Source organism: Cetorhinus maximus, chromosome 17, assembly GCF_964194155.1.
Source record: "Cetorhinus maximus chromosome 17, sCetMax3.hap1.1, whole genome shotgun sequence".
NCBI lineage: Eukaryota > Metazoa > Chordata > Chondrichthyes > Lamniformes > Cetorhinidae > Cetorhinus > Cetorhinus maximus.
In genome coordinates, this window is record NC_135895.1 from 39,459,443 (window position 1) to 39,485,854 (window position 26,412).

Here is a 26,412-nt window from a genome sequence, read left to right on the forward strand (position 1 = left end):
CCTGCTCTTCTATTCTTTGAATGCTGCCATGAGTTCTGGTGTATCCACCCGAGAGGGCAGGTGGGGCAGTGGTTTCATGTTTAATCTAAATGTCGTTACTCCTTCAGGACTGCACCTAGATTGTGTGCTCAAGTCTCTAGTGTGAGGCTTGAACCCACAATTTGCTTACTCAAGAGGCAACTGAGCCAAGGGAGAATTGCAGTTCAAACCAGGAAATATAAATGAGCATATGAGACCAGTAGCTACTGTTTAAATGCACAGAGTACTGTAGGAGTTCTCAAGTTATCAGTCTTAGTGCACAACACAGATGAGTCATGCGCAAATTTAATGTTTGCAACAGTGATCCAGCGGTCCTTTCGTATTGTTTTGGGCTTTACAACTGTGAATTGAATCCAGTTGGGAATAGAGATTTTTTTGTCATTCAGCATCTTAAACGTATGGCAGGAATAATAATGCCATTAGGGACAATGGACATCATAAAAGCATCATGTGAGTTTTCTGAAGTGCTACCCTAGGCTAATATTTACATCTCTTTTGACATCTGCTGTCACCACCCAGGCATGTTTCTGCACTTTGTGGAGATGCTTTCATTTAAAGAATGAGGGAGACATTATAATGTTGGTAAATTGACTTTTGGTAGAATTTCAGTTAAGATATGCTTGTAGTTATTTTGTAATGTCGCTTGAATGGTCCTTTGTGCCTTTCCCGTCAGGGGAGTTCAGTACAAAATAGCTATTCCCAACCGGCATCAAAATAGCAATTTCAAGTAAAGCATAAGTTAAGAATTGGAACAGAGAAACAGTAAATACACAGGCAGTTAATTATAAGGCTGAGAATTATAGAACAACAGGGAATATACTTCCTTGCCAAGTCGCGACTGCAATAAAAATATCTAAATTAAAACAGTGTTGTTGGGCCAAACATGACTAAATTTAGATTAATGATTATTTTCAGGGATAAGAGGCCACCGGGCTATATCTACTTGATGTAATTCAATTTCTAAAAATGCTCTTACACCCTAACTGTACTGATAGTCGATTATATAGACTTAAGATTTATTTTGTTTTTTTCAGGTGTCCTGCCCTTAAGATGTTTGCATTTTTGATGAGGCGATGCTTTAAAATAACTAGCAAAGTAAGTGTTGAACATGCTTAAAGAATACATTTGTTGGAACTACACAAACTAGATTTGAGTGTATTATACTGTGCAGTGCTTTAACTTTTCCACTAAACATTGCAATTGTAAAAATAAAAGTAAAGAGAATATAGCCCAAGGGAGCTTAAGTCAATGTAAAAGTAGTATTGGAAGTCATCTGGGTTCCTATGATAAATCCATTTTGATAAATACATGTTGAAAAGATAAATATGAATCTGTATTTTAATTCTAACTGCTGGTGGGTCAAAATCAAGACACTCAACAATGTAAAAGTATATGGTTCGTTCTTTTCAGGGGTCTTTTATTCTTTAATGGGATGTTTTGTTGCCCGTCACTAATTGTGTGGCTTGGAGGGAACTTGCAGGTGTGGTGTTCCCATGCAACTGCTGCCCTTGTCCTTCTAGATGGTAGAGGTCGTGGGTTTGGAAGGTGCTGTCAAAGGAGCCTTGGTGAGTTGCTGCAGTGCATCTTGTAGATGGTACACACTGCTGCCGCTGTGCGTCAGTGGCGGAGGGATTGAATGTTTAAGGTGGTGGATGGGGTTCCGATCAAGCAGGCTGCTTTGTCCTGGATGGTGTTGAGCTTCATGAGTGTTGTTATAACCAGACAAGTGTAGAGTATTCCATCACACTCCTGACTTGTGTCTTGTAGATGGTGGACAGGCTTTGAGGAGTCAGGTGAGTTAGTCACCTTAGAATTTTCAGTTTCTGACTAGCTCTTGGAGCTACAGTACATGGCTGGCTGGCTTCTGGTCAGTGCTTAATATGGTACAAAAGATTTCAACCAATAAAAATATGCTAATATTGGGATGGGGTGGGGAGAAAGATAAGCAGTTAAAAATAGTTGCAACTGCATGAACTTCCAAAGTCACTGGTATAGTGAGAAATAGTTCTTCAGACCAAATCACAGGGCAGAAGTTTCTGTATTAAGTGCACAACACAGAGGTGTAGAATGAAAGGACTTTGTTGTAATTTTTATTGCTCCCCTATTACCCGAAGGAGAATTTCCTCATAGTACAAGCTCTGGGTCCAGTGTATGCCATACATATGAATTGTATTGATAATTGTTACTCTATACTCTAGGTTCAAAAATTATCACAGGTTCCAAATGAATCAAGAAACATCATGTCCTATAACTTACTGACCTCTTCTTGTCTGCAAAGAAGATTTATGACACATCAAAACATCAAGTACTTGCAAAGATCTGCATCTTTCTGGACTCAGACAAGCTGTTTTCATGTGTCCTGTCAAGCATCCAAGATAAAGAAAATGGAGGAACCAGAGAAACGTGAATTAGACTTAATAAGATATGATTACAAAGAACTGAAGAACAGTCCCAAACCTGCCCTCTACCTCAGCTATGGTGGATTAATTCCTTTTGTATCAGCTCCCCTCATAATGGCCATAACAGAGACATATTTCCCTGAACTAGCTTTTGCCCAAATTGCATATGGAGCAACGATTCTTTCTTTCATTGGAGGAGCACGTTGGGGATTTTCAATTCCAGAAAGCAGCCCTGCAAAACCTGACTGGTTGAATCTGGGAAATAGTGTGGTCCCTTCCTTGCTAGCCTGGGGAGCCCTACTCTTCCATGATAATCTCACTGAAGCAGCAATTCTGATTATCATGGGTCTCGGTATAGCATTGCACTATGACTTAGCCTTACTCCCAGGTTATCCAAGCTGGTTCAAAGCTCTTCGTACAGTGCTGACTGTGGTAGCCACATTCTCTTTAGTTGCCACATTAGTGATCAAAAATACATACCCTGAGAAAAAGCTAGTGTCAGATAGAAAATAAAATCATCAAGGTTTTTTTTCGTTTTTCAAATTGGGTAGCAGCAGAGAGCACTTTTTTTTAAACTGACTCAAATAAAACTGATGTACAGTTTTTAGTGCAAACTCAAAAAATGTTTACTAGCCTTAACTTCAACTCGGGTATCTAATGTTTAAACAGACGATGCAATCAATAATGTCAATACTGCAAAATACAATACTTTGTAAAATTCCTTCTATAACAAGTGATGATTGACAACTAATTCATGACTGTGTTATATTTCAGAGGGCGTCTTATCACCTTTTGAAAATCTAACCATTGAAAGATCTCTAATTAACTTATACATTATTCCTTTTGTGTTTTTTTTAAACTGATCATATATAAGTATTGTCAATGTTGTGATCTAGCAAAGAAAAAGAAAACACAATAGTGAATCCTGAATAAAGGTCTTTATGTCAAAGTTTATCTGTTGGTTTCTTTATTACTGGCTACAATCTTACACAAGGTTAAAAGGATTTATTGCTAGCTGTTTTAGGCAAACTGGATCAATGTAAATTACAGCATGGCGAATGTTAGCATTTCAGGACATGGTACAGGTGCATTTAGTCGCAGAAATCCTTTGTGTGCATGGATTGATTGTTTGCAATATACCTGGACATGAACCAATCAAGCAGGTAACTATATTGCTGAAAAAAGAGATGCTATCAAAGCCTTTTGTCTTACACTCATCAGGATAGCTCATAAGAAATTACCAACTGTAATGGGGGAACAACAATTTATAATCATGAGAAGAGAGTGCTGTTTTGTGGAGGCGTTACTCAAGTTCTGTACTAACAAACAACTATTTATATTGACAATCAATTAAATAAAACCATTTAATTGAATTCCAAGCACCTAAGAGATTGACATCCTGAAATTATCAGCTTGTTTGGGGTGACAATGTAGGTCAGGTCAGGGCCATGATTAATTATTGTCACTTTGCCAGACAACTCTGGGCCCATGAGTTTCCTATTGTCTTATATATAATTGGCAATATCAGCTCAGCGAGTCAGTTTGAAATTAGCATTCATTCTGAACGAAGCAGAGACTGTGCTGGCATTTTATATAAGAAATGAGTGGCTATGTTTTAAGGAACACTGTTACATTGCAAGGTAACAGAGGAGAAGCATCTTGTATGTTTTTACATTTCAAAGTTTAAAGATACTCTAAAGATACTTTTTGTACTGAAGACCTTCATTCACCTTTTTAATAGTAAATAGCTTCGTCTGTCAGTTTATACTCTGAGCCTCAGTCTGGTAGAGTCTGCCCCATTGAAGACAAGGGGGGCATGTGATGGCATCTGATTATAATCCAATAAATAAGAACATAGGGGCATGGGGTTGCCGTTCAATTCGCAGGATTTGCTACACTTTAATTGGGTAGATAAGGATAAACACTCTGGTTTGTTGAGGATACCAGCATATTTATTGAAGTGGTCATTGATGTTGAATTTAAGTATATCCAGCGTAAAAATCCCAAAAGTCCTTGTAGAAGGAATTTTACAAAGTATTATACTTCGCAGTATTGACATTATTGATTGCATCGTCTGTTTAAACATTAGATACCCAAGCTGAAGTTAAGGCTAGTAAACGTTTTGAGTTTACACTAAAAACTTGACTTGGTCGCAATAAAATGCTCACTCTGCAGTGTGTATGGTGAATCAGGCAGTCTTTGGATGACAGTATTAAGTATATACGGTATTAAGAAACCAAAATCTGTTTTGGGTAATATAATTTTTACAATTAATCCACCTGACGGAGAAATGAACAAAATTGTTGAACCAGTAGGTCATGTTATACATTCAACCTCATCTTTCCTATTTAGGCCACTGCTCAATGTTCCCTGGAGACAAGTGATCTAGATATGCAAATTCAGATAACTAGCTGCTTTAAAACTGATGAAGTTAATTGACAGACTGGGTGACCGCTTTGCAGAACACCTTCGGTCTGTCCGCAAGCATGACCCAGACTTCCCTGTCGCTTGCCATTTCAACACACCACCCTGCCCTCATGCCCACATGTCCATCCGCAAGCATGACCCAGACTTCCCTGTCACTTGCCATTTCAACACACCACCCTGCCCTCATGCCCACATGTCCATCCTTGGCCTGCTGCAATGTTCCAGTGAAGCTCAACGCAAACTGGAGGAACAGCACCTCATCTGCTGACTCAGCACTTTACAGCCTTCCAGACTTAATATTGAGTTCAACAATTTCAGATCATGAACTCTCTCCTCCATCCCCACCCCCTTTCCGGTCCCCCTTTTTCCAATAATTTATAATTTAAAAAAAATATTTTTCTTTTCCCACCTATTTTTAAATTTATTTCGATCTATTGTTTTAACTCCACCTTTTAGCCCATTTCGATCCCTTCCCCCCCACCCCACCCCCACTAGGGCCATCTGCCACTAGCTTGTCCTGCTTGCTACCCTTAATGTCCCCGTTAGCACATTCCTTAGATAATATCACCACCGTCAAGATCCCTTTGTCCTTTTGTCTATGACATCTTTGGCAGTCCCTTCTTTGCCTCCACCTATCACTGGCCCCCTATCCAGCTCTACCTATCCCACCCCCCTCTACCAGCTTATACTTCACCTCATTTCTCTATTTCTTTAGTTCTGATGAAGAGCCATACAGACTCAATGTCAACTGTATTCCTCTCCACAGATGCTGTCAGACCTGCTGAGTTTTTCTAGGTATTTTTGTTTTTGTTTCAGATTTCCAGCATCCGCAGTATTTTGCTTTTATCTTAATTGAAGAGCAACTGTACCTGCTTGGATTGTGGGGTTCAGGTCAGAAGAGCACAACATTTAGTGGATTTTATTTTTAAGATTATTTTGCAACACAAGCTTCTTTGTCCAGCCTGTGAAGTTCCTTTCTTTGAATTTGCCAAAGTCGGCTTTGTGCACATGTGCAATGTACTTAAAGCTCTCAAGAGTGCAGTACTAACAAAGGTTGTTGCTTCCAATTGGGGAACCATCTTTACCATCTGGCCTGGATATTTTAAAGAGCTGCAGCATCTCTCTGGTTCTCTCTACGACATCATTATTTGAAAATATGCACCCACCAGCAGAGTACAACAATGCTGTCAAAATGGTCATCAGGCATTTGTGCAGTATTTGGAAGGCCCTGATCTCTCTAGCAACCGTTGACAACCAAAGTTGTTCGACATATATATATCAGGTCTACACAAAACCTATAAATATAATGCAAAAGTTAGTACAACAAATTGTGTATACATATCTTAATGATGATTAAGAAATATTATTCAAATATTGCCATGGTATTGGAACAGGAGATTTCATTTATTATACAAACTTTAATTTATATAGCACATTTAGAGTAATAAAAATATCCAAGGCACTTCAGAGGAGCTATATCAGATAATATATGATACCCAGCCACAGCGATATTAGGTCAAAAGACTAAAAGTTTGGTAAAGATGTAGTTTCAAGAAGTGATTTAAAAGGAGAGGGTGGAGAGGTTTAAAAAGGAATTCCAGAGTTTAGGGCTTAGTCAAATGAAGGCATAGCTCCAGTTGTGGAAGGATGAAAAGCTGAAGATATTGTCCCAGCTGATGTGAAATATTGTCAATTCAAAATATCTGAATAATAAGCATCTCATTTTTCATTGTTGTATAGAGATAAGCAAAACAATTAATTATGCTTGAATACATTTATTAAGAAAATATACATAAAAGAAACCATCAGTATATATCAATCCACACATAGAGAAAAGTACAGCTTTATTTGGTACATAAAGCCCCGAGTAATAAACCACTGCTCAGCTATCTAATATTGCTAGCACTTATGCCGAAATACCGGTAATATGCAAAACCACCTTCAGGTATAGTGCAGACTCTGGACATCACTTAAAAAAGGCAATAAGTCAGCTAAGTCACTCCGTACCATCAGAAATATTCACTTGGCTACATTCAAGGAAAACCACAATGAACATATCCACAACCCTAATTGAGGTTTTGTACAACAAGTTGTACGATGTTTCAAGTTCTTATTTTTCTAAACTGCACTTTATTGAAATAAAAACACAGCTTTTAAGAAAACAGCTGTTTGATGTTTTGGTTAATTGTATTTGCTTTTAGAATTTTAAAACCCTGCCATTAACTTGGATAATAACTGACTGTCAACTGAAAATCTGTTACTGTGGGAGTTCTGATCACTGTGGCATGTGTTGAAATTCACTTCTTTCATTAAATCAAATTTATTTCAAATGAAATTATAGAAACGTCTACACATTTCATTTAGTAAGTAACACAATCTTATTTTTTTTTTGTATATTAGTATTAATGTTGCCAGCTCTTCGCTGAGTCCTCAACTTGAAACCCAATGGTAGCTTCCTTTAGCACAATGGAAATAGGTGATGATAGTTCAATTTGACATACTGATTTTCTCCATCTAGGAGTAATTTTGATAAAGTATCAAAAGGCAATCAACTGCTAAAGCACAGCTACTCCCCCATCACAGCGGCTGGTTATCATGTTCCCGATTTCCATCCATGTGTCAGTATGAGGATCATACACTTCAACAGAGTCGAGAGTAACAGGAGCTGAGGAATCCCTACCTGATGTTCGACCTCCTACTGCATAAAGAAGGCCATTAACAGCAATAACCGAAACACCTGCTCTTGCCATTTTCATAGGTGAAACCTCAAACCACTTCTCCTGGAAAAGGAGGGCGGGGTTGGGAGGGAAAAAAGTATAAAAGAAATCTGAATTCACCAAATCACGCCTTATCACGTATCACGCCAAGTTGCCTTGACTGATACGATCCACCATGTCACCTTGTAGGGCTGAGCAATGCACGACCGTAATGGTACGGATCTCACTAATTTCCAAGTCCATTTAATATCATTCATCTTCAACAGAAACAACACAAAACAAGATGCAAATTTAGCCCAATGTTCTTGATCTCAAACTATTGTTATGCAGAAGTGCCAAGTGGAGGGCAGAGCAGACCAGTAATCAGTGTGTTGTATGCAGAATTTTCACTTCATTCAAACAGATCAAACCTTTGGCCTAGTGGTAGGATTCCCACTTGAGTCAGAATTTAGAGGGTTGTGACCTTACTCCTTACTTTCCAGGCAAATAAAGCTCCAGCTTTGAATTCTGGGTTAATATGCAGCAAGATATTCAGGTCTAGTGGAGTGGGAATAGCTGGCCCCCAACCAATACCCCCACAACCAACCCCCTTGGTGATGGCGTAGTGGTATTGTCACTGGACTGGTAATCTGGAAACCCAGGGGGAATGCTCTGATGGATGGTGGAATTTGAATCCAATAAAAATCTGGAACTAAAAGTCTAAAGACTGTGAAACCTTCGCCGATTACTCCTAAATTCCATTAGGGGAAGAAATCTGCCGACCTTACCTGGTCTGGCCTACATGTGACTCCAGACCCACAGCAATGTGGTTGACTCTTAAAATGCCCTCTGAACAAGGGCAATTGGGGATGAGCAATAAATGCTGGCTGAGCCAGTGACACCCACATCCCATAAACGATTACGGTTGTGGTAGGTTCTCTTGTATAGGATTTATCAGCATATAAATATGAATCCTCCACTACTTCACAAGGGAAGAGTTTAAAGAGATGAAAACAGTACTGACTGAATCAAACTTTTTATTTATGTGAAAGGAACAATGCATAATATTTTTTAAAAATTAAACATTGAATTGGATTGTCCTATGACATAAGATGTTCCATCATTAGAGGCTAGACAAAACAACAGTACAGAATATTCCAACACACCAACGAAAATCTCCCATTCTCTGCTGCAAAAGAACAACTGGAGAGACCTGCATGTGAAAAATGCTCAATTCCCAGCAGCAAGGTGTTTTTCCAGGTCTCTGCAGCCACTAAGCTGCTAAGGGATTTCTGCAGCTTCCTAAATGGATGGAGAGGGGCTTAACCTTTCAGTCTGTGTAGGCGTAGCCTATTTATTACAATGAATCAGGAGCGAGCATTCTTGGGTTCTTGCCTCACTTGCCTGAGATTGGCACGTAAAGAAAGCTGATGACAGAGCTTGTGCTGGAATCCTTAATAGATTTGTAGGGGTCATGGGGGGCAGACAAAGAAAGATGAGATAACGGTAAACTCAGTTTGAATAACTGTATCAACACCACACCATCCCCCAAGATGGTGGCCTTCTCATCAGTGAAATCTGGCTACCTTTATTCAAGAAACACATTACCATCTATTCTGCACAGTTGATCAATCGGCAGCAAGAACGTTAACATGTACCGACCTATTACAAACACAATCGCCTAACTAATCAGCAGTAAGATCCAGAACATATTCCCACCCTCCACTCTATATCACTTGTTCCATTCAATCATCCAGATGACGGGCAAAGTATGCTGCCTGAAATGTCAATCCCTGCCAGTTCTTGGAAGGAACTCTTTTATGGTAACAACTGCTCTTTTCAGAGCAAATTGTACATGGTACAATTGTAAAATTGTCTTACCCAATTATTCCTCTCACTTTGAAAACCTTTAAACAACTTTTTATAATGCTAATAAGTTATAGCAAAATTGTAAGCAAACTACACCCACCTCCTGAAGTGAATACTTCTCTGCTGTCCGCAGAGCATTCTGAGTTTCATTCCACCCTCCAACAGCATAAACACAGTCGTTCAGAGCAGCTACTCCAACATAGGCTCTTTTTGTCTTCATATCATCTAATGTTGTCCAACGCTTTGTGATAGGATTGAACATTTCAGCTGAACGGAGTTCTGACCCTGAGTCACTCAAACCTCCAACAATATAAATTAAACCTGTGAAACAATTACAGATATTTCTGACTTGTATTGTTAATTATTTGTTTCAATTTTGAAGTTTGGCAAATCTATGGAAATGTTTTTTGGCAGAAGTTTTAAAGTCTTGAAACATGAACTTCCTAGCTGTTATCAGCAATGCTTGCTGGAAAGCAAACATGTATGGATTGGTCTCGATTTGCTCTAATTACATTCATGTTTGGGAAAGCTTATTGACAAACATTACCCAGGTGCACACATGAAAAATGGCCATTTGAGTGAGATATTGGAGGGCTGCTGTATGACCCCAATTAGATTCAGGACAGGAAGCAGAAAACAAGGCAAAAGAAATAATAATTTAAGCCACTATATCTTATTCAATCCTCAATCCAATACAATAAAGTTAGTGCAACAACAAAAACAGGAGTATTAACTAACAAAATTTGACATATGATATTCGGGCAAATGAACAGAAGTGTTGTCAAAGGAGAAAAGTGAGGAAATTCTAGAGCTTAGGGCCTTGGCAGCTGAAGGCACAGCCACCAATACTGGTGCAATTAAAATTGGGGATGCCCAAAGGGCCAGAATTGGCAAAGTGCAGGTATCTCACAGAGTTGTAGGGCTAGATGAGATTACAGAGATAGGGAGGGGGGTAAGGCCATGAAGGAATTTTAAAACAAGGATGAGAACTTTAAAATCGAGTTGTTGTTCACCTGGGAGTCCATGTGGGTCAGCAAGCACAGTGATGATGGATAAACAGTGCAAGTAAGAACATATGCAGCAGAGTCTTGCATTGCTTCATGTTTACAGAGGGTAAAATATGGGAGGCTGATCAGGAGTGTGTTGGAATAGTCACATCTAGAGGTAACAAAGACATGGATGAGGGTTTCAGCAGCAGATGAGCTGAAACAGGGATGGAGTCAGGCAATGTTACCAAGGAGGAAATAGGCAGTCTTAGCAATGGTGTGATATGTAGCTGGAAGCTCATCTAAAGCCCAAACATGACACCAAGGTTGTGAATAGTCTAGTTTGGGCTCAGACAGTTGCAGGGAGAGGAGCGGAGTGAGACGCTAGAGATCAGAGTTTGTGACAGGGACCGAAGACAATGGCTTTGGTCTTTCCAATATTTAGTTGGAAAAAATATCTGCTCATGTAGTACTGGATGTTGGATAAACAGTCTGACAGTTTAGGGACAGTGGAGGGGTCAAGAGATGTGGTGCTGAGGTAGAGCTGGATGTCGTTAGAGTACATGTGAAAACAGGCGGTAGTTTACGGATGATTTTGCTGAGCAGCAGCTTTTGATGAGAAAAATGATGGGGCCAAGAATAGATCTTCTGACTACATGAGATGTACATGTAAGTCCCTGACTACTTTGGTATGTTGCTCTTAAACTGTATTGGAAGTGGCACCACTAAGATACTGTAAAAGCACCAAACTAACTGTTTTGCCTCAAATGTGGGAGCTGGAAGAGAATACATTGCAGATAATTCTCTGGTTAGATAAAAATGGAACGAGCTGAGTGCAGTTCCATCCAACCTGATAATGGGTGGAGAGACACTGGAGGAAGATGGTTTGGTCACCCATGTCAAAGGTTACAGACAGGTTGGGAAGAGTGAGGAGGGATTGTTTACCTTTGTCAAAGTCACATAGGATGTATTTCGAGACTTTGATAAGAGTCGTTTCAGTACTGTGGCAAGGGCGGAAGCCAGATTGCTCAGGTTCATAAAATAGTACCTTTGTGCACAACAGTGACATCTATCACAAACAATCTTAATAACTATATGGTACGATAAACTTAAGTGAAAAAATAAATCAATGAGTCATATTCCGGTGGGTGGTGTCATACCTTGCATTTCACAACACCCAAAGAAGTAACGAGGGACGACCATGTTACCAATAACTTCCCACTTATTGTCAGAGGGGTCAAATCTTTCCATAGTCTTCCCAATGTCTGCTCCTACCCAGCCTCCTGAAAATAATCAAAAGATGTGCACTGATTGTTAATAGTAAGGGCTCTGAATCCTCATGCAATCTCACAAAACTGCCCTTCTGGCTCACAAGTTAATTTGAAAAATTAAAATTTGTTACATTTGTTTATTTATTTGCTAAATCTGTACATTAATTCCCAATGTTTTCCCCCTCCACCTCATGCAATCTGAAGGGGCCATCACTTCCATGTAACTGCTCTTCTGTATGTCCCCACTACAATGGTTTTGTTTAAGTCAGACTCATAAAAGAGAACTTAGTGGTATGAAACTAAATACACTTGTAAATAAAATCAGAAAAGTGCTTCAAGTATACAACAGGCCAGCTTGTTCAACTTACTGTTTGCCTCAGGCAAACATATTTGGCGATCTGTGGTGAATAGCTTGACAATTAAACAACTAAGTCACCGGAGGACTTCCTACGTTTCTATCATTCAAAAGTTGGTAACTATGTGGTCTAATACCAGCCAAGCCAATTACCTCCTTCAGCCCGCTGTCTATTTTGCACGGTTGGTACATTGGACTGCCAGGTGATGCTGAAAGAGGGACCTCTCTCAGTGTCCAAAACATAAGAAACCTTTTCTACTATAGTACAGAAATGCTATTTAACAATACCAAAGGCCATTACATGATCGAAACATTTTTTCTAGCAGTCCTCTGGGGCTAGATACTACTTATAAACCATAAATACTAGATATATGAAATATATTTTACAGATATTCCTACCCAGAGCATAAATAGCAGCATGACAGGCACACACAGCAAGTCCACATCGTGGAGAATTCATAGAGGCCACAGCTGCCCATTGTTTAGTAACTGGATCATATCGTTCAGCACAGTCAAAAATCATGGAATCACTTTCACCTTAAAACAAAATTGTAATTTTATCTTAAAAATGTAACAAACTATATTTATCTTCAACCTTGTCAAGACATCACAAACATAACTAATTGCCATGCTGATTGGAAATTTTAAATTCTTTTTGAACTTATTGTGGTCAGTAAAATTAAAAATGTAATCTGTCCTATAATTGAGTTAATTCCATCAATCCTTTCTGTAAAATTAAACAATTCTTCAGATTGTTCACTTTTTGTGATTGTGAATAAGTCCCTAACTACTTTTGCGTATTGCTATTAAACTACAATAGAAGTGGCACCACTAAGATACTGTAAAAGCACCAAACTGACTGTTTTGCTCAAGTACTTCAAATTCCCTGAATTACCCTAAATTTTCTCAACTACCCAAAATCCAGTCAACTTTCTGAGTCATGAGCTTTTTTTGTGAATTTAGCAACTTACTGGAATTTTTCTAAAATTTATCTAATTCCCTCCTCACCTTGCCATCTAAATTAAATAAACCTCATGTTGATCAGGAACAAAAACCAATCATAGCAAGAAGAAAAAAAATCATACTTATCTATAAAAATGAGGAGTCCTAGATTTAAGAGAGAAACTGTAGATCATTGAGGGAAGATACTGAGGCACAATTTGCTAAATCTCCTTGAAAGACCAGGTATGGTGACGGAAAAGATCTTGAATACAGATAAACAATCCAAGCAAAGCATCCCTGTACATTCATATAGCAAAACTTAAAAGTTTTAGGATGAAGAAATAATCAATCCTCAAATTAAGGCTTATGAGCAGAGAAATAAAAGTGTAATCAGAGGACAGAGGAGTTAGGCTTGAGCCATATGTCCATCAATAATAACTCTAGCATGCAAAGTATTTTTGGAGGAAGCTCTGAGCTGGACATCACCTAACATAGCGGTGAGACACAACTAAACCAGCCAGCAGCAGAAACAGATAAGATTTAAAGATGAGAAATCACTAGCAGAAGCAGTCACTAATAGAAGGATTAAAAGCTTGCCAACTAGCCTGAGGAGGTACAAAATACTTCAAATCTTAGGTCTTAATGACTTAGAATTAGTACTTAGGGAGGAGTATGGGACATATAAATGAAAGCCCAAGCATATTTGTATTTCTCAGTTTGCTTATCCTGAAGCCCTGTTCAATACAGTAGTATTAACTTTAAAAAAAAAGCATTATTCCCTCATTCCCATCTACATCCTCAAAAATTAGAAACAAGTAGATAATAAAGGAGACAAAATGTCCGTCCACACATCAAAGGTGATGGGGACCCTGCTCTGAAGCTCTCAATGACAGACAGCAGGCAAGTCACAAACCACATTTATATCCTATAAGCAGATAAGCTATTTGAGGAAACAATTGTTTACACCATAGTAACTTTACTTACCACCTATTACGTAGATCATCCCTTCGAGGACTGCAACACCCAGCCCACTTCGGGCCTGGTGGAGGGACGATACCGTGGTCCAGTACTGACTGAATGAATCAAACCGTTCGACACAACTGAGAGTTCTGCTATCACTCCAGCGACCCCCCTGAAGCCGTGTGTACCCACCTTGTAAAAAGAAATGATAAAACATGGCTTCAGTAGTGCCCAATCAGATGCTGTACTGTGATGCAAATATACTATATATTTTATATATATATATATATATGATAAATTCTAATTCATTAATTCATCAACTGTAACCTTACACTGGCGTTCTATTAAGGATGCAGAAAAAAATGCAATTTCCTTTGAAAGCATGGCTTGGAACTTGCAGGGCTCTTGATAGTGAATGGTCAGTGTTCGTTGCCATTATCTCGTTGAATCTGACTTCCTTTTCAGGATTTAGCACAAGCACAAAATAAATCAAAATTCCTGAAGTTGCAGTCCTTCATTCAGTGTTCTCCCACAAGCTACACAACAGAAATCTCCCTCCAGTAAAACCCCCAACCATATAGCCGACAATCAATGAAATCAATTGATCTGTTGAGAATTTCCCTTTTTGCTCTCATATCACTGTTAGAAACTGTATAAAAAGTTAAGCTTTCTTCATGGGGTGTAACTGGGTTTTTAATGGGAATCTACTACTAAACAGCCTATCTGGCGCTTAAAATATAGTGGAATGTTATTAAATTTCCCCATTGTGATTACTAGATTTTTAAAAACTAGGTTTTTAAAATAATTAATATTTTAAAGTTTGTTCACGATATTTCAAGTTCTACCTTAACCCCATCAGTATGTCCTAATCTTTATCTTGCACTCTGTAAAATTTTTTAAAAGTTGCATGATTAATTGTGTTTTTCATTTCCTGATATGCCACCTGTGAGAATTGTTTAACGTGATTGGCTACTTAGGCAGTTTGATGACTTCACTGCAGCGCAAAGTTGGGAACCCCAGTAATAAACGTTATAATCAATTGCATGAAGAAAAGTAAAGTTCTTATCACAGAGACTGCTAGGTCTTTCAGAACAGCTTTCTTTGAGATCAGCGGTGATTGCTGTCACTTCACCATGGGCTGCAAATTACAGGTCTATTTTTTTTATTTACCTAAAACTCCAACCAAAGCTTCACTGAAAGAAAGCTTAAAAAATACAACCGCTAGTTTTGTTGCTGAAAGGGATTAGAATCTCTTGGATGCAAATCAATGGCTAGAATCCTAATAAAACAGGGGCACAAGTGACATGGTGCACTGATCGTGTACAGTTAATAAATAACAAAAAGGGCATCTACCCTCAGAAGTTCAAGCTGCAACACCTTTAATTTAAGAAGGGTTTTGGAATTCAGCGAAGAAAACTCAATGTTGCATTCAATTTACATTTCAGTAAAGGACTGACATGCTGGGTCTCTTTTCTCTTGAAAAAAGGACTGACAGATAACCTAATCGAGGTCTTTAAAATTATGAAAGGTTTTGATAGAATGAATAGAGAGAGAATGTTGCTTGTGGGGGAGAGCACAACTTGATGCCATGAATATCAAATAAGCACCAAGAAATCCAATAAGGAATTCTGAAAAAAATTCTTTACCCAGCACAGGGAGTGGTTGATGCAAATCGTATAGATACAGTAAGGGGAAGCTAGACAAGCCTATGAGAGAGAAGGGAATAGAGAGTTACAATGATAGATTTAGATGAGGAAAGATGGAGGTGGCTGCAGTGGAGCATAAATGCCATCATAGACTGGTTAGGCCAAATAGCCTGTTTCTGTGCCATATAGCCTATGTAATGCAATTTGCTTCATGGTCATACAATTTTCAATAAATTTTACATTCTACCCTCCACAAACTTGAGGTTATGCAAAACTTTGCTGCGTATGTCCTAACACCCTTGCTGGCCTACAATGACTCCAGGTTAAGCAACATTTTGATTATAAAATTTCCATCTTTTTCAACTCATTTGATGGCCTCACCCCTCTATATCTCTGTAATCCCTTCCAGCCCTACAACCCCCGAGATGTATACGCTTCTGCAATTCTGATCTCTTGAACATCCCCATCACTGGCGGCTGTGCCTTCAACTGCCTAGGTCATAAGCTCTAGAATTCGCTCCCCAACCGCTTCCATCTCTTTACCTTTCTTTCCTCCTTTAAGACTCTGTAACCCTATCTGATGGAAGATAGAAAGTTTTTTTAAAAATGTCAAATGAAAATAAGGTTGTACTTTCAAGAAGTAACGTCATTCATGATCAACTACACCGCCAACATCATTAAGGTTGTCACATAAAGAATGGCGACTTGGGCTAGATAAACATTACAAGTTAGCATCTTTGGGGAAGCAGGGGAAAGAAACTGTGAATGAGATTCTCAACCATTGTACTCTCTCCCATTTAGGATCATGTGGATTTTTGTTTAGAAAACTGTTGGAAATATTGTCTCAAATGTTGGAAATCAAACAATGCAGCAGACCTGTATCATGAACAACTTAAGGAGATCCAGGAAAGAAACAAATAGCATATGGTCATGTTCAATAATGGATACAAAAAGAACAATGTACAAAACATGCTAAACTACAGAGTCACTATATAATGTACTAGTTTTCAGCTGCTGTGTTTCAGGTCAATGCATTTGATCCTACCTGTCTTACTTTTCCGTTATACAAACATTTTATATAATCGTATGTCCCAATTATTGAGCAAGAGGTTGACCATCAATGTTACCCCAACTTGTAAATGTGTATAACCTACCAACTGGGTTGTAACATGATGATGCACTAGATCTCATTGGTTGTTTCAAATATATTTAGATCTAATTACGAAAGTACAATAAAAAGAGAAGGTAACCTATAGCATAGAGGTACTTCCTGGCCTTCCTTCGGGGACGAATCTTTGATGCAGGTGACAGTTTGCAGAACTTGGTCTCTTTCTGAGGTTTACTGACCTCCCTGTATTCCTCCAGCAACTTCTGCAGAGCAACACGTAGACTAAAATCAGGAATACCTGGAGGTAGGAAACACATTCTATTCTATTTACCCCAAAAAAGACAGATGTGCAACATCATAGAGAACATTCTATACCACAATATATAAAGCATCAAAGCCATCAATAATACAAGCTAAAATTTGTGTTGGAAATAAATAGACGTAGGCTGGCATGGGGCGACTTTGGAAATTGAGCATATTATTAGCTTGTTGCAATAGTTAAACTACCATAATAAAGATATCTAGAAAAATCAACTAATAGGGTAGGATGAAGTAGATCTTAATGTGAAATAGATATGCTAGAGGTTTTTGATTCCCTGCTTACAAGTTTTCATTACTTTTAGAGCATTTAATTCGATTAAAATTATAGTTTGCACAACTCCATGACAGCACAAATTGTATGTGGATCCTTATTTTCTCATGGGTAGTCTTTAATGGTATGATGGTACATGGCACTGATGGACAGATCATTTGGCACCCATATATGTCATACTATGAATTTCCTTCTCAAGGGCAATTAGAAACTAATGCTAGCCTTGCCAGTGATGCTCATATCCATGAACAAATGAAAAAGCAAGGTACAGCAAGTAATTAAGAAGACAAACAGAATGCTATCCTTTATTATGAGTGGATTGGTCATAAAAGATGTTATGCTTCAGTTATAGAGGGCATTGGTCCGACTGCACCTCAAATACTGTGTGCAGTTTTGGTCTCCAATGAGCGGATTGGCTTAGGAGGAAAGGTTGGACAGACTGGGCTTGTTTCCACTGGAGTTTAGAAGAGTGAAGGTGATTTGATTGAAGTATACAAGATCCTGAACGGCCTTGACAAGGTAGACGTCGAAAGGATTTTTCCTCTTGTGGATGAGTCCAGAACTAGGGGTCACTGTTTTAAAATTAGGGTATGCCCTTTTAGGACAGAGATGAGGAGAATTTTTTTCTCTCAAAGGGTTGTGTGACTTTGGAACTCTCCACCTCAGAAGGTGGTGGAGGCAGGGTCATTGAATATTTTTAAGGCAGAGGTAGATAGATTCCCTTGCCTAACAAGAGAGAACCCATGCCCCCAGTAGTCAAATAGCTTGGTTGACAGACACTCTGCAAGTACACATTACAAGCGGACACTAATTACAACAACGACTGCCATATCATTGATTAAGTAGAGAAATGCAGCAGCCAATTTGATCACAGCGAAGTCCCACTTTTATATAAAAGTAACATTCTGAGAAAATACTAAGTGTTACTAAGTTAGGCTGACAATGTGGTATACTCAAAACTCTATCATACCTTCAATGTACTTGAACAACCTCCGTGAAGATAGTAGAGGGAAGCGAACAGGATCCAGAACTTCAATCACGTACTTTTTCCTTTTGCCCATGTCTTTCAGAACCCATTCCATAGCAGCTGTGAAAACTTGATATTCATCCTCGATGTGGAGTTCTTCACTCTTTAAAATCTTAACCAGTTGATCTTTTTCTAATCCCATAAATTCCTCAGTTTTACAAACTTCCAGAAAGTGCACATAAATATAGCTTTCACTGAACTCTATAAGATCGTGGCATGCAATTTGCTCTGCAAATTGATAAATTCCTACACAGTTTGAGGGATCAACTTGCCCTTTTAAAAAATCACTGCACATGTTCACAATCTCAGTTAACTGCAACATATCCGCTGCAAGGATCACCTCTTGTACGTTTTTTATGCTGACATTGATGATACCTGTTTGATATGGAGGAGAAGAAAGAAAATGTATTTTAAAGCCCATCTCAGAGGACCACTTGTTTCATTGTGAGGTTAGAGTGGTGATGTCATGACTGAACTTGTCAGTGTTCAGTCTGATGGGGCTTTAAATTAAAGACTGCAGTACCAGCTACTCTCCAATAAAAGCAGTTTCAACAACATAACAGACACTGAATACCAGTCATCAGTATATTGTGGGTTTCTCGTCATTCATTCATTTGGTCTATCAGTCAGCTCAGCTCCCACTGTGAATGGTCCATTATTAGTTATTTTGTTCCTGTCTAATGGGACTGTCTAAATTTATTTTCATTTGTTCTTGGGAAAGATTGCTTTTATTGCTCATCCCTAGCTGACCAGAGAAGGTGATGATGGTGCTCCCACGATTGTGTTCGGAACGGGAATTCTTGGATTTAGAACCAGTGATGAAGAAGCAACAATATATGTCCAAATTAGGATCGTGACTTGGAGGCATCATGCTCTTATGACATTATTGTTCGTCACTTTCAGTGATATAGGACACAGGGACGAGAAATGCTGTTAAAAAAACCTGATGAGTTACTGCAGAGTTTGCTATAGATATTGCATAATGTAGTTAGAGTGCACTAATGATGCAGGAGTTATATAATGGAATCCACTTCCAGGAACACCAATGAATCAAATTGCTCCGTCCTTGTGCTACTGACCCTATTCAGTATTGTTGCAACTGTACCCATTTGGGCAAGTAACAAGTCATCAAACGGGCTCCAGACTGGAGCCTGCTAAGTGGCAGGGGGTCAGGTATTGAGCCAGCACCAACCCAGCCTCTGCCCTGTTCATGGTGTTGATATTGCTGGTCCAGTTAAGTACCTGGACAATAAACGTACACGGTTGGGGGCCTTAGTTATGTTACTGCCATTGAAAGTTAGTGTGTGGAGGGTTGTGCTTTATCTTGTCATTGCCTGACACTTACTTACATAGGACAAATGTTATCTGACATTTGTTAGCCAAGTCCAGATGCCATTCAAATCCTGCTGCAAGCTGACATGCACTGCATTATTATTGAAGTTGTAAATGGAGTGGAATAATAACATATTTGTACAGCGTCTTTAATGTAGTAAAGCAACTCAAGGTGCTTCACAGGAGCGTTAGAAAACAAAAGGTGACACTGAGCCACATAAGTAGATATTAGGGCAGCTGGCCAAAAACTTGGTGAAAGAGGTAGGTTTTAAGGAGTATCTTAAAGAAGGAAAGTGAGGTAGAGAGACAGAGAGAGTTAGGAAGGGAATTCCAGAGTTTAGGGCCATCCCATTTCTGACTTCATGACACAGGGAAGGTCATTGAAGATGCAGCTGACAATGATTAGGTTCAGGATGTTGACCTGAGGAACTTCTGCAAAGATGTCCTGCGGTTGTGATGACCAGCTTCCAACAACCCCAGCCATCTGTCTTTATGTCAGGCATGGCTCCTTGGTCTTCACTTTAACCTCCACTCCCACCCGCACCACCCCACCCCTCCATCTCCCCCCCACCTACCCCCCCCCCCCCCCCCCCACCCACCCCCAACCCTCAGCCCTACAATTTACTTTTGCTGAGGCTTCTTAATGCCTATTTGAATGTTCCCTTGATGTGAAGGACAACTAACTTCACCTGTCTTCTGACGTTCAGCTCTTGCATCCATTTCTTAGGACATTTTCATATGTTAAAGGTTCTATATGAACACAAGCTGTTGTTTCTGTATTTCTGGATCAGCGCTGGAACAAGGTCTAGAGCCAAGTGGTTTCGGCAGAACGCAAAGATAAGCCCCAACTTCTTTTCTCTACAACAAACTGTCTTCTTAAACCGTTCTCTCCTTTCACCTCCACCTTCACTCTAACTATAAGTGCCAGGAGTTCAAATACTTCTTTGTTACCAAGATTGAGGCCATCCAATCAGCTGCCTCTGCTGCTTCCCTCCCTTCCATCAGGACAATGGGCTAAGCTTTCTCTAAAGGTTCTCTCCTGCCCTAGCCCTGAACTCACATCGTTCTCTAGTTTCTCTCCTATCCCCCCTCATGTCCTCTCTAAGTTCATGTTCATCAGACTCAACTTCTGCTCCTTCAACCCTATTCCAACTAAATTGCTGACTACACAATTTCCCTTCATGGTCCCCATGTCAGTTAATGTCACCTCTTCAGGCTCTTGTACCTCTTTTCTTTATATCTGCCTTCGTGACATCTGAAATCACAGTGTTAGTTTTCCCATATATGCTGACGACACTCAGCCCTACCACAAATCATCTCACTCGACCTCTCCGCTGTTGCTAAATTATCAGACTGCTTGTCCAACATTCAATTCAGTACTGGATGAGCAGAAATTTCCTCCAACTAAACATCAGAAAGGCTGAAGCCATTGTTTTCGCTGCCCGCCACGAACTCCATTCCCTGGGTACTGACTCCATCTCTCTCACTGGCAACTATCTGAAGCTGAACCACACTCTTCACTACCTTGGTATCACATCTGACACCAAGATGAGTTTCCGACCTCATTACTAAAACCGCCTATTTGCACTTCTGTAACAGTGTTTGGAAGGTATAAATAATCCGTTTAGATCTGGTATGTAATTTTAAGCTGACTCTTCTTGCTTTGTTACCCCTACTTGGCTAAATATAAAACACAGGTCTTTCTAAAATATTTACTAGACAGATTTTTTTCAAATTAATTAATTTAGTGCTACTCACATTTTTAAAAGGCCACAAAAAGATCTTGAAAATCTGATTACAGATATAAATAATGTATTATTAAAACATGATGAGTAAAATTTTCTATGTCTCCTTTCAAACAGCAGGATCTGATAGAAAACTAAATGTATTTAAACATAATGCCAACTTAGTGCATTTCTACACACACGAAGCTTCTTGTTGAAGAACTGGGAAAAAAAAACATTCATAACTTAAAATTGTGTATAAAATGTGTCTAAAGCACAGTAAGTACACAATTAGATTCAATCAGTAAGTAGCAAACCAATGTGTTTTTTGAAACCATGGACCAGTGATTTCTGACCCTTTTGTCTGATGGTTCTGCAGCCTTTATTTCAGGATACACAGTGCGGATTGTAAGAAAACACACAACAGTCAGTATAGCACACAGTGTTCCCAAATTAACAGAATAAATACACACCGTTCTGCAAGGAACAAATTCTGCTATATCTGTGACATCCATTTTTTTCAATCCAACCTAACTCACTAAGACACTCAATGATAAGTTCAAATATTGAGCATGACACGTGCCCCAAAGTTGAAATATTATCTATACATCATTACATCAATAACAACTTTACTGACTACTCAAAATAATTGAACTTTTTGTATTTGAGGGCAGCGCAATCAAATAACACTGGGGCACCTTCCTGAAAAGCATTCAACATTTATTATGACCATTAATTGTCACATCAGCAGCAATGCAAAGTCCTCTCTTGCATTTTGACCTTATGTCCCCTCATTAAACTTGGAAACTAGGAGAAAGGGTGTTGTGTCAAGGGCTAGCTTATCTAAACGAAAAGGTGCATTTATATAGTTCCTTTAATGCAGAAAGTGCCAGGGAGCTTCGCGGAGAATAGATAGACATAAAAAGAGGTGGAGACAAACAAGGAGATATTAGATAACCGAAAGCTTGGTCCAAAAAGTGAATTTCAAGTCTGAAGGAAAGATTTCACTTGAGACCTGAACCTGAACTCTTCCCATTCACAGATGCTTCCCTCCCTCGAGTGTTTTATTCCCAGTTACTTTTCATTGGGCTTGTAAGAACTCACTGAAGACTCTCCCGGACAATTACCTGTGTAAATAAACTCCAGGAGTAAGCGGAAGGTTTCTGCCTCGATGCCATGGATCTGGATGAGTTTTTTGCTGGCTTCCTGCATCCCTCCTGCGAACAACACTGCGAAATACGGGCTGCTAGCGGCCAGGATCAGCTTGTGGACGCTGAAAAGCTGTTCCTCCACCTGCAGCTGCACATCGCAGAAATCAGCTCGGGCCCTCATGCGGTTTATCTGGGCCAGCAGGGCCCGGGCGTGTTTATCACAGGCCGATCGTCCCGGTTCCCAGGCCGGGCTCGAGCCCGGCTTCGGATAAACGCAATGGGCCATCACCCCGTTACCCAGCAACAATCAACACCCAGACTGGCACCGTCAGGCAATCGGAAACTCCTCACACCGCCATCAATCTGCTCAACCCCGGGAGTGGGGAAACAGCCCGCCCTCGCTCTGCTCCGGAACAGTCCGTCATCGGCTAATCCTCCCTGCCAGGAGCAGTAATCGAACCCCGTATGACAGCTGCCTGAAGCCGCCGGCCGCATTCAATGGTTGGTCCTCAGCAACCGTCCATGACAGCAGCAAGTGCTGAGTCCTCCGGGACAGCGGGAGGCGCTGTGTCCTCCGGGACCGCGGGAGGCGCTGTGTCCTCCGGGACCGCGGGAGGCGCTGTGTCCTCCGGGCCAGCCGGAGGCGCTGTGTCCTCCGGGACCGCGGGAGGCGCTGAGCCGCTGTATCCTCCGGGACCGTGGGAGGCGCTGTATCCTCCGGGTCAGCGGGAGGCGCTGTGTCCTCCGGGACCGCGGGAGGCGCTGTATCCTCCGGGACAGTGGGAGGCGCTGTATCCTCCGGGACAGCGGGAGGCGCTGTATCCTCCGGGACAGTGAGTGTCGCTGTATCCTCCGAGACCGCGAGAGGCGCTGTATCCTCCAGGATAGTGGGAGGCGCTGAGCCGTTGTGTCCTCCGGGCCAGCCGGAGGCGCTGTATCCACCGGGATAGTGGGTGCTGCCAAATCCTCCGGGCCAGCGGGAGGCGCTGTGTCCTCCGGGCCAGTGGGTGCTGCTATATCCTCCGGGCCAGCGGGAGGCGCTGTGATTCTCATTACCAAACTGCACATTGACGCAAAGCAAACAGGGATATATTTAAATGTGAAGAAGAAAATAAGCTGCTGTTGTAAAGACCTATTTTGAAACCTGTTAATTTAAGCTGATTTTGTTCAGAACTGACAGGCTCAATTCTCCAATCCACTTTTATTTCTCAAGATATTTTGTTTCCTGATGACATTTGAAAAGCAATGGTTCAAATAACATGGATTTTAGTTCTGGGCATTATAAATTAGGCTCTATCGATGGATTTAGCGGCTCCAATAGTAAATAATGCAAACTCTTAAAATATGGTACAAAGCGGGTGCTATTTCGGTTAACTGGAGGGGGCAGGTCGCGGGAGGGTGAACCGTGGCAGTTATTGATTCGGATTTTGCTGTCAGTGGTGAACAAACGGCGCTTTCTGGGGACTTTTTACATCGCAACTTTCTGTATGAGAGCTTTGAAAAAGTGTTGCACCCTATACAGGGAAACTCTTTCGCGTTATCAACAGTCACAGATTGCAACTCTTTCGAGTACAATCACAGTTCTTGGTTTCCAGGAGTGGGACATGAACCCACAGATTCAAAGGCGAGGGTGCTATGGACTGAACCACAGCTGACACTGGGACCCTGTGAAACAGGGCAAGCAATTGTACAACTTCTTTGTTAATCAGATTGGACAATCCTTACTGAAGTGCACAAATTCCAAACCAGGAAGTATAATCTAGAATATTTGATTGAATTAAAAATAATGCGCAGTGCAGAAAGCAAAATAAAGAAGGGGAAAGAACGATGAGGTTTCGAGAGAAACAAAATAGGTTAAAAAAAAAGCTTTTAAAAATCTCTAGCTATCATTTCAATTTCAAGGAATAAGACATGTTATGATCCTTGGCCAGACCCAGGGTTGTGGGTGAGGTCCTGTTAGGGACCAATAACGTTTTGTTTTAAGTAGACAAAGTTTGAGATTCAAGGCGCTGACTGAGTGAATAAAGCCACAATATTCCACAGGTTTGGAACAAACAAAAATGAACTTTACTACATAAATTCAGAATGATAAAACAATTTACAATATCTATCTTATACTCTAACATTCAAGGCAAGTATGAGGTAAATGTGAATTAACAGTCAAACTGTGGCCTGACACGCCACACAATAAATGGCAGATGCAGTCAAGCCTGATTCCATGGATTTCTCAACAACCCACCCAGACATCGAGCCAACCAATCTCATTGAAATTTCATCTTTCTCACGAGGGTTTCCAATCTCCATATTTGAAGATCTCACCTTGGAATGCTCTCCAAAAGTCACTCCCACTCAGACGGACAATGGCTCATTTCGCAGAGTTTCAGTCTCACCTTCCTAGATTCCATTCCCTTGGATTTCCAAGTACCCTCAAGCATCACTTTACAAGCGCAATTTCAGATCTTCAGCCATGCCAAACAGAACATCACTGCTCCGAAGGGGTACCTTTCCTCCAAAGCCCTCAGCACAGCTGCCTTGTGGATCTTCTGGGCTTCTCTCAAGCCCACTTCACTTAAAGTCTGCCCTCCGCAGCTCTTTCTTCAATTTAAAGTTTATTTCTCTGCTCCTTTCTTTTAACTTTTAATGGGACCTGTTCCTGCCCCCTGTCTTTGTCCCTCTCTCTGGGACACTTTTGCTTTGGTGCTCTGCACTCTGTCACATGACTCAGGTTTTCACACCCTTTTTTTCCTATTCACAGGCATGCAATGCCGTTCCTAAGCCTGAAGAACATAAAAAAGGTAATACTAGGCATGTGCAGCCCATTCCCAGTCTGCACATGTGTGAAAGACCCAAGGATCATTGGGACTTGGAGATCCCAACCTTCAAACTCAGCAAGATTTCATCACAAATATTGAGTTTATAAAAGTAAATTTTTAGTGCCAGAGATGTTTGGCAGCAATTAAGATCTATCACGCCATTAAAATTTCACTTGCACTACAATAGACAAGCACTAATTTTTTTCTGGCGTGTTTATGTGTTTCCAGTGGTAAGTGCCACAAAGTCACTCCCATGTATTTGAATGCCAAGTGTCACAATAAGCCCGGTCTTTTTGCTTTCTGGACACACTGGATCAAAAGAATAGTGTATTCCATTTACCACATTGAATTCTTAAACTCTCAGATCTTCCCAGTTTACATTTGCTTGATTGCAGTCTTCCATTAAAATAACCTCTTGTTCCCACATATCCTTAATATCTTGTCCTTTATTAATGGTATGGGGAACTATACTACCCCAATCCATTACAGTTACCTTGGATTTCCTGTATTAGAGAGGTTTGCCAAGAGTACTTTATCCCACAGCTTATAGCACATCATTTTTTTATCCACACTGTCCTTTTTTGAAAGCTCTATATGACTGGATATTGTATTAATTTAATCCTCAATGTTCAGCCATCTTTCTAATACTTTGACCAGATATAGCTGCTGACTGCCAAAGCATCCTCCAATTGTGGCACCTTATTGTCAAGGCTTCTAGCATGCATACAATTCCAAGTCTTCAGTTCATGAATGCCTTTCTGGGTTTCTGTGTCCATGTCCATCTCGATCATAAGAAATCGGAGCAGGACTAGGCCATACAACCCTTTGAGCCTGTTCCACCATTGAATAAGATCAAGGCTGATCTTCTACCTCAACTCCACCTTTCACACTTAATGACCTCTGTCTTGAATATACTCAACAACTCAGCATCCATAGCTCGAAGAGGCACAGAATTTCAAAGATTTAAAACCTTTTGAGTGAAGAAATTCTTCCTCATCTCAGTTCTAAAAGGTTGACCCTTTGTCTGAAACCGTGATTCCCTTGCTCCAGCTTCCCAGACATGGGAATCATGCTCC

At 40.3% G+C, this 26,412-nt stretch overlaps 2 protein-coding genes across 5 annotated transcripts in view; one reads left to right on the forward strand and one right to left on the reverse strand.

Moving 5' to 3' along the window:
- tmem69 (transmembrane protein 69) overlaps positions 1-26,412 on the forward strand; it is a 522,919-nt gene that overhangs the window by 9,319 nt on the left and 487,188 nt on the right. Inside the window, exons 2-3 of one of the 2 annotated variants that reach the window (XR_013579307.1) lie at positions 1,074-1,134; positions 2,238-3,684. Coding sequence is in view for 1 of the 2 variants with exons in the window: in XM_078561056.1 (XP_078417182.1) it covers positions 1,090-1,134; positions 2,238-2,951 (759 nt within the window). In the remaining variant the exon portion in view is untranslated. Of the gene's footprint in view, positions 1-1,073; positions 1,135-2,237; positions 3,717-26,412 lie in introns of those variants that run through there. The other variant, XM_078561056.1, reaches the window with a different exon arrangement.
- On the reverse strand, positions 6,625-23,097 carry ipp (intracisternal A particle-promoted polypeptide). Of its 3 annotated transcripts, none has more exons than XM_078561045.1 (8): positions 22,500-23,093; positions 18,260-18,691; positions 16,840-16,995; positions 13,969-14,136; positions 12,442-12,579; positions 11,577-11,699; positions 9,531-9,751; positions 6,625-7,645 (listed from the first exon to the last, which is right to left on the reverse strand). In XM_078561045.1, the coding sequence occupies exons 1-8, from the start codon at positions 22,807-22,809 to the stop codon at positions 7,421-7,423; spliced, it is 1,773 nt and encodes a 590-aa protein (XP_078417171.1). In that variant the 5' UTR covers positions 22,810-23,093; the 3' UTR covers positions 6,625-7,420. The 3 variants fall into 3 exon arrangements, with proteins under 3 accessions (XP_078417171.1, XP_078417173.1, XP_078417172.1); XM_078561047.1 differs by having other exon boundaries at positions 18,260-18,448; positions 22,500-23,091; XM_078561046.1 differs by lacking the exon at positions 11,577-11,699 and having other exon boundaries at positions 22,500-23,097.

What these genes read in the sequence shown, in the direction of transcription:
- ipp (XM_078561045.1), bottom strand. Translation starts at nt 22,809, where the DNA reads ATGGCCCATTGCGTTTATCCGAAGCCGGGCTCGAGCCCGGCCTGGGAA. An exon ending in GTTGTTCAAGTACATTGAAG is followed by an intron (nt 16,996 to 18,259) that starts GTATGATAGAGT and finishes TCCTACCTCCAG; the next exon opens with GTATTCCTGATTTTAGTCTA. An exon ending in TGGGTGTTGTGAAATGCAAG is followed by an intron (nt 9,752 to 11,576) that starts GTATGACACCAC and finishes ATTGTTTCACAG; the next exon opens with GTTTAATTTATATTGTTGGA.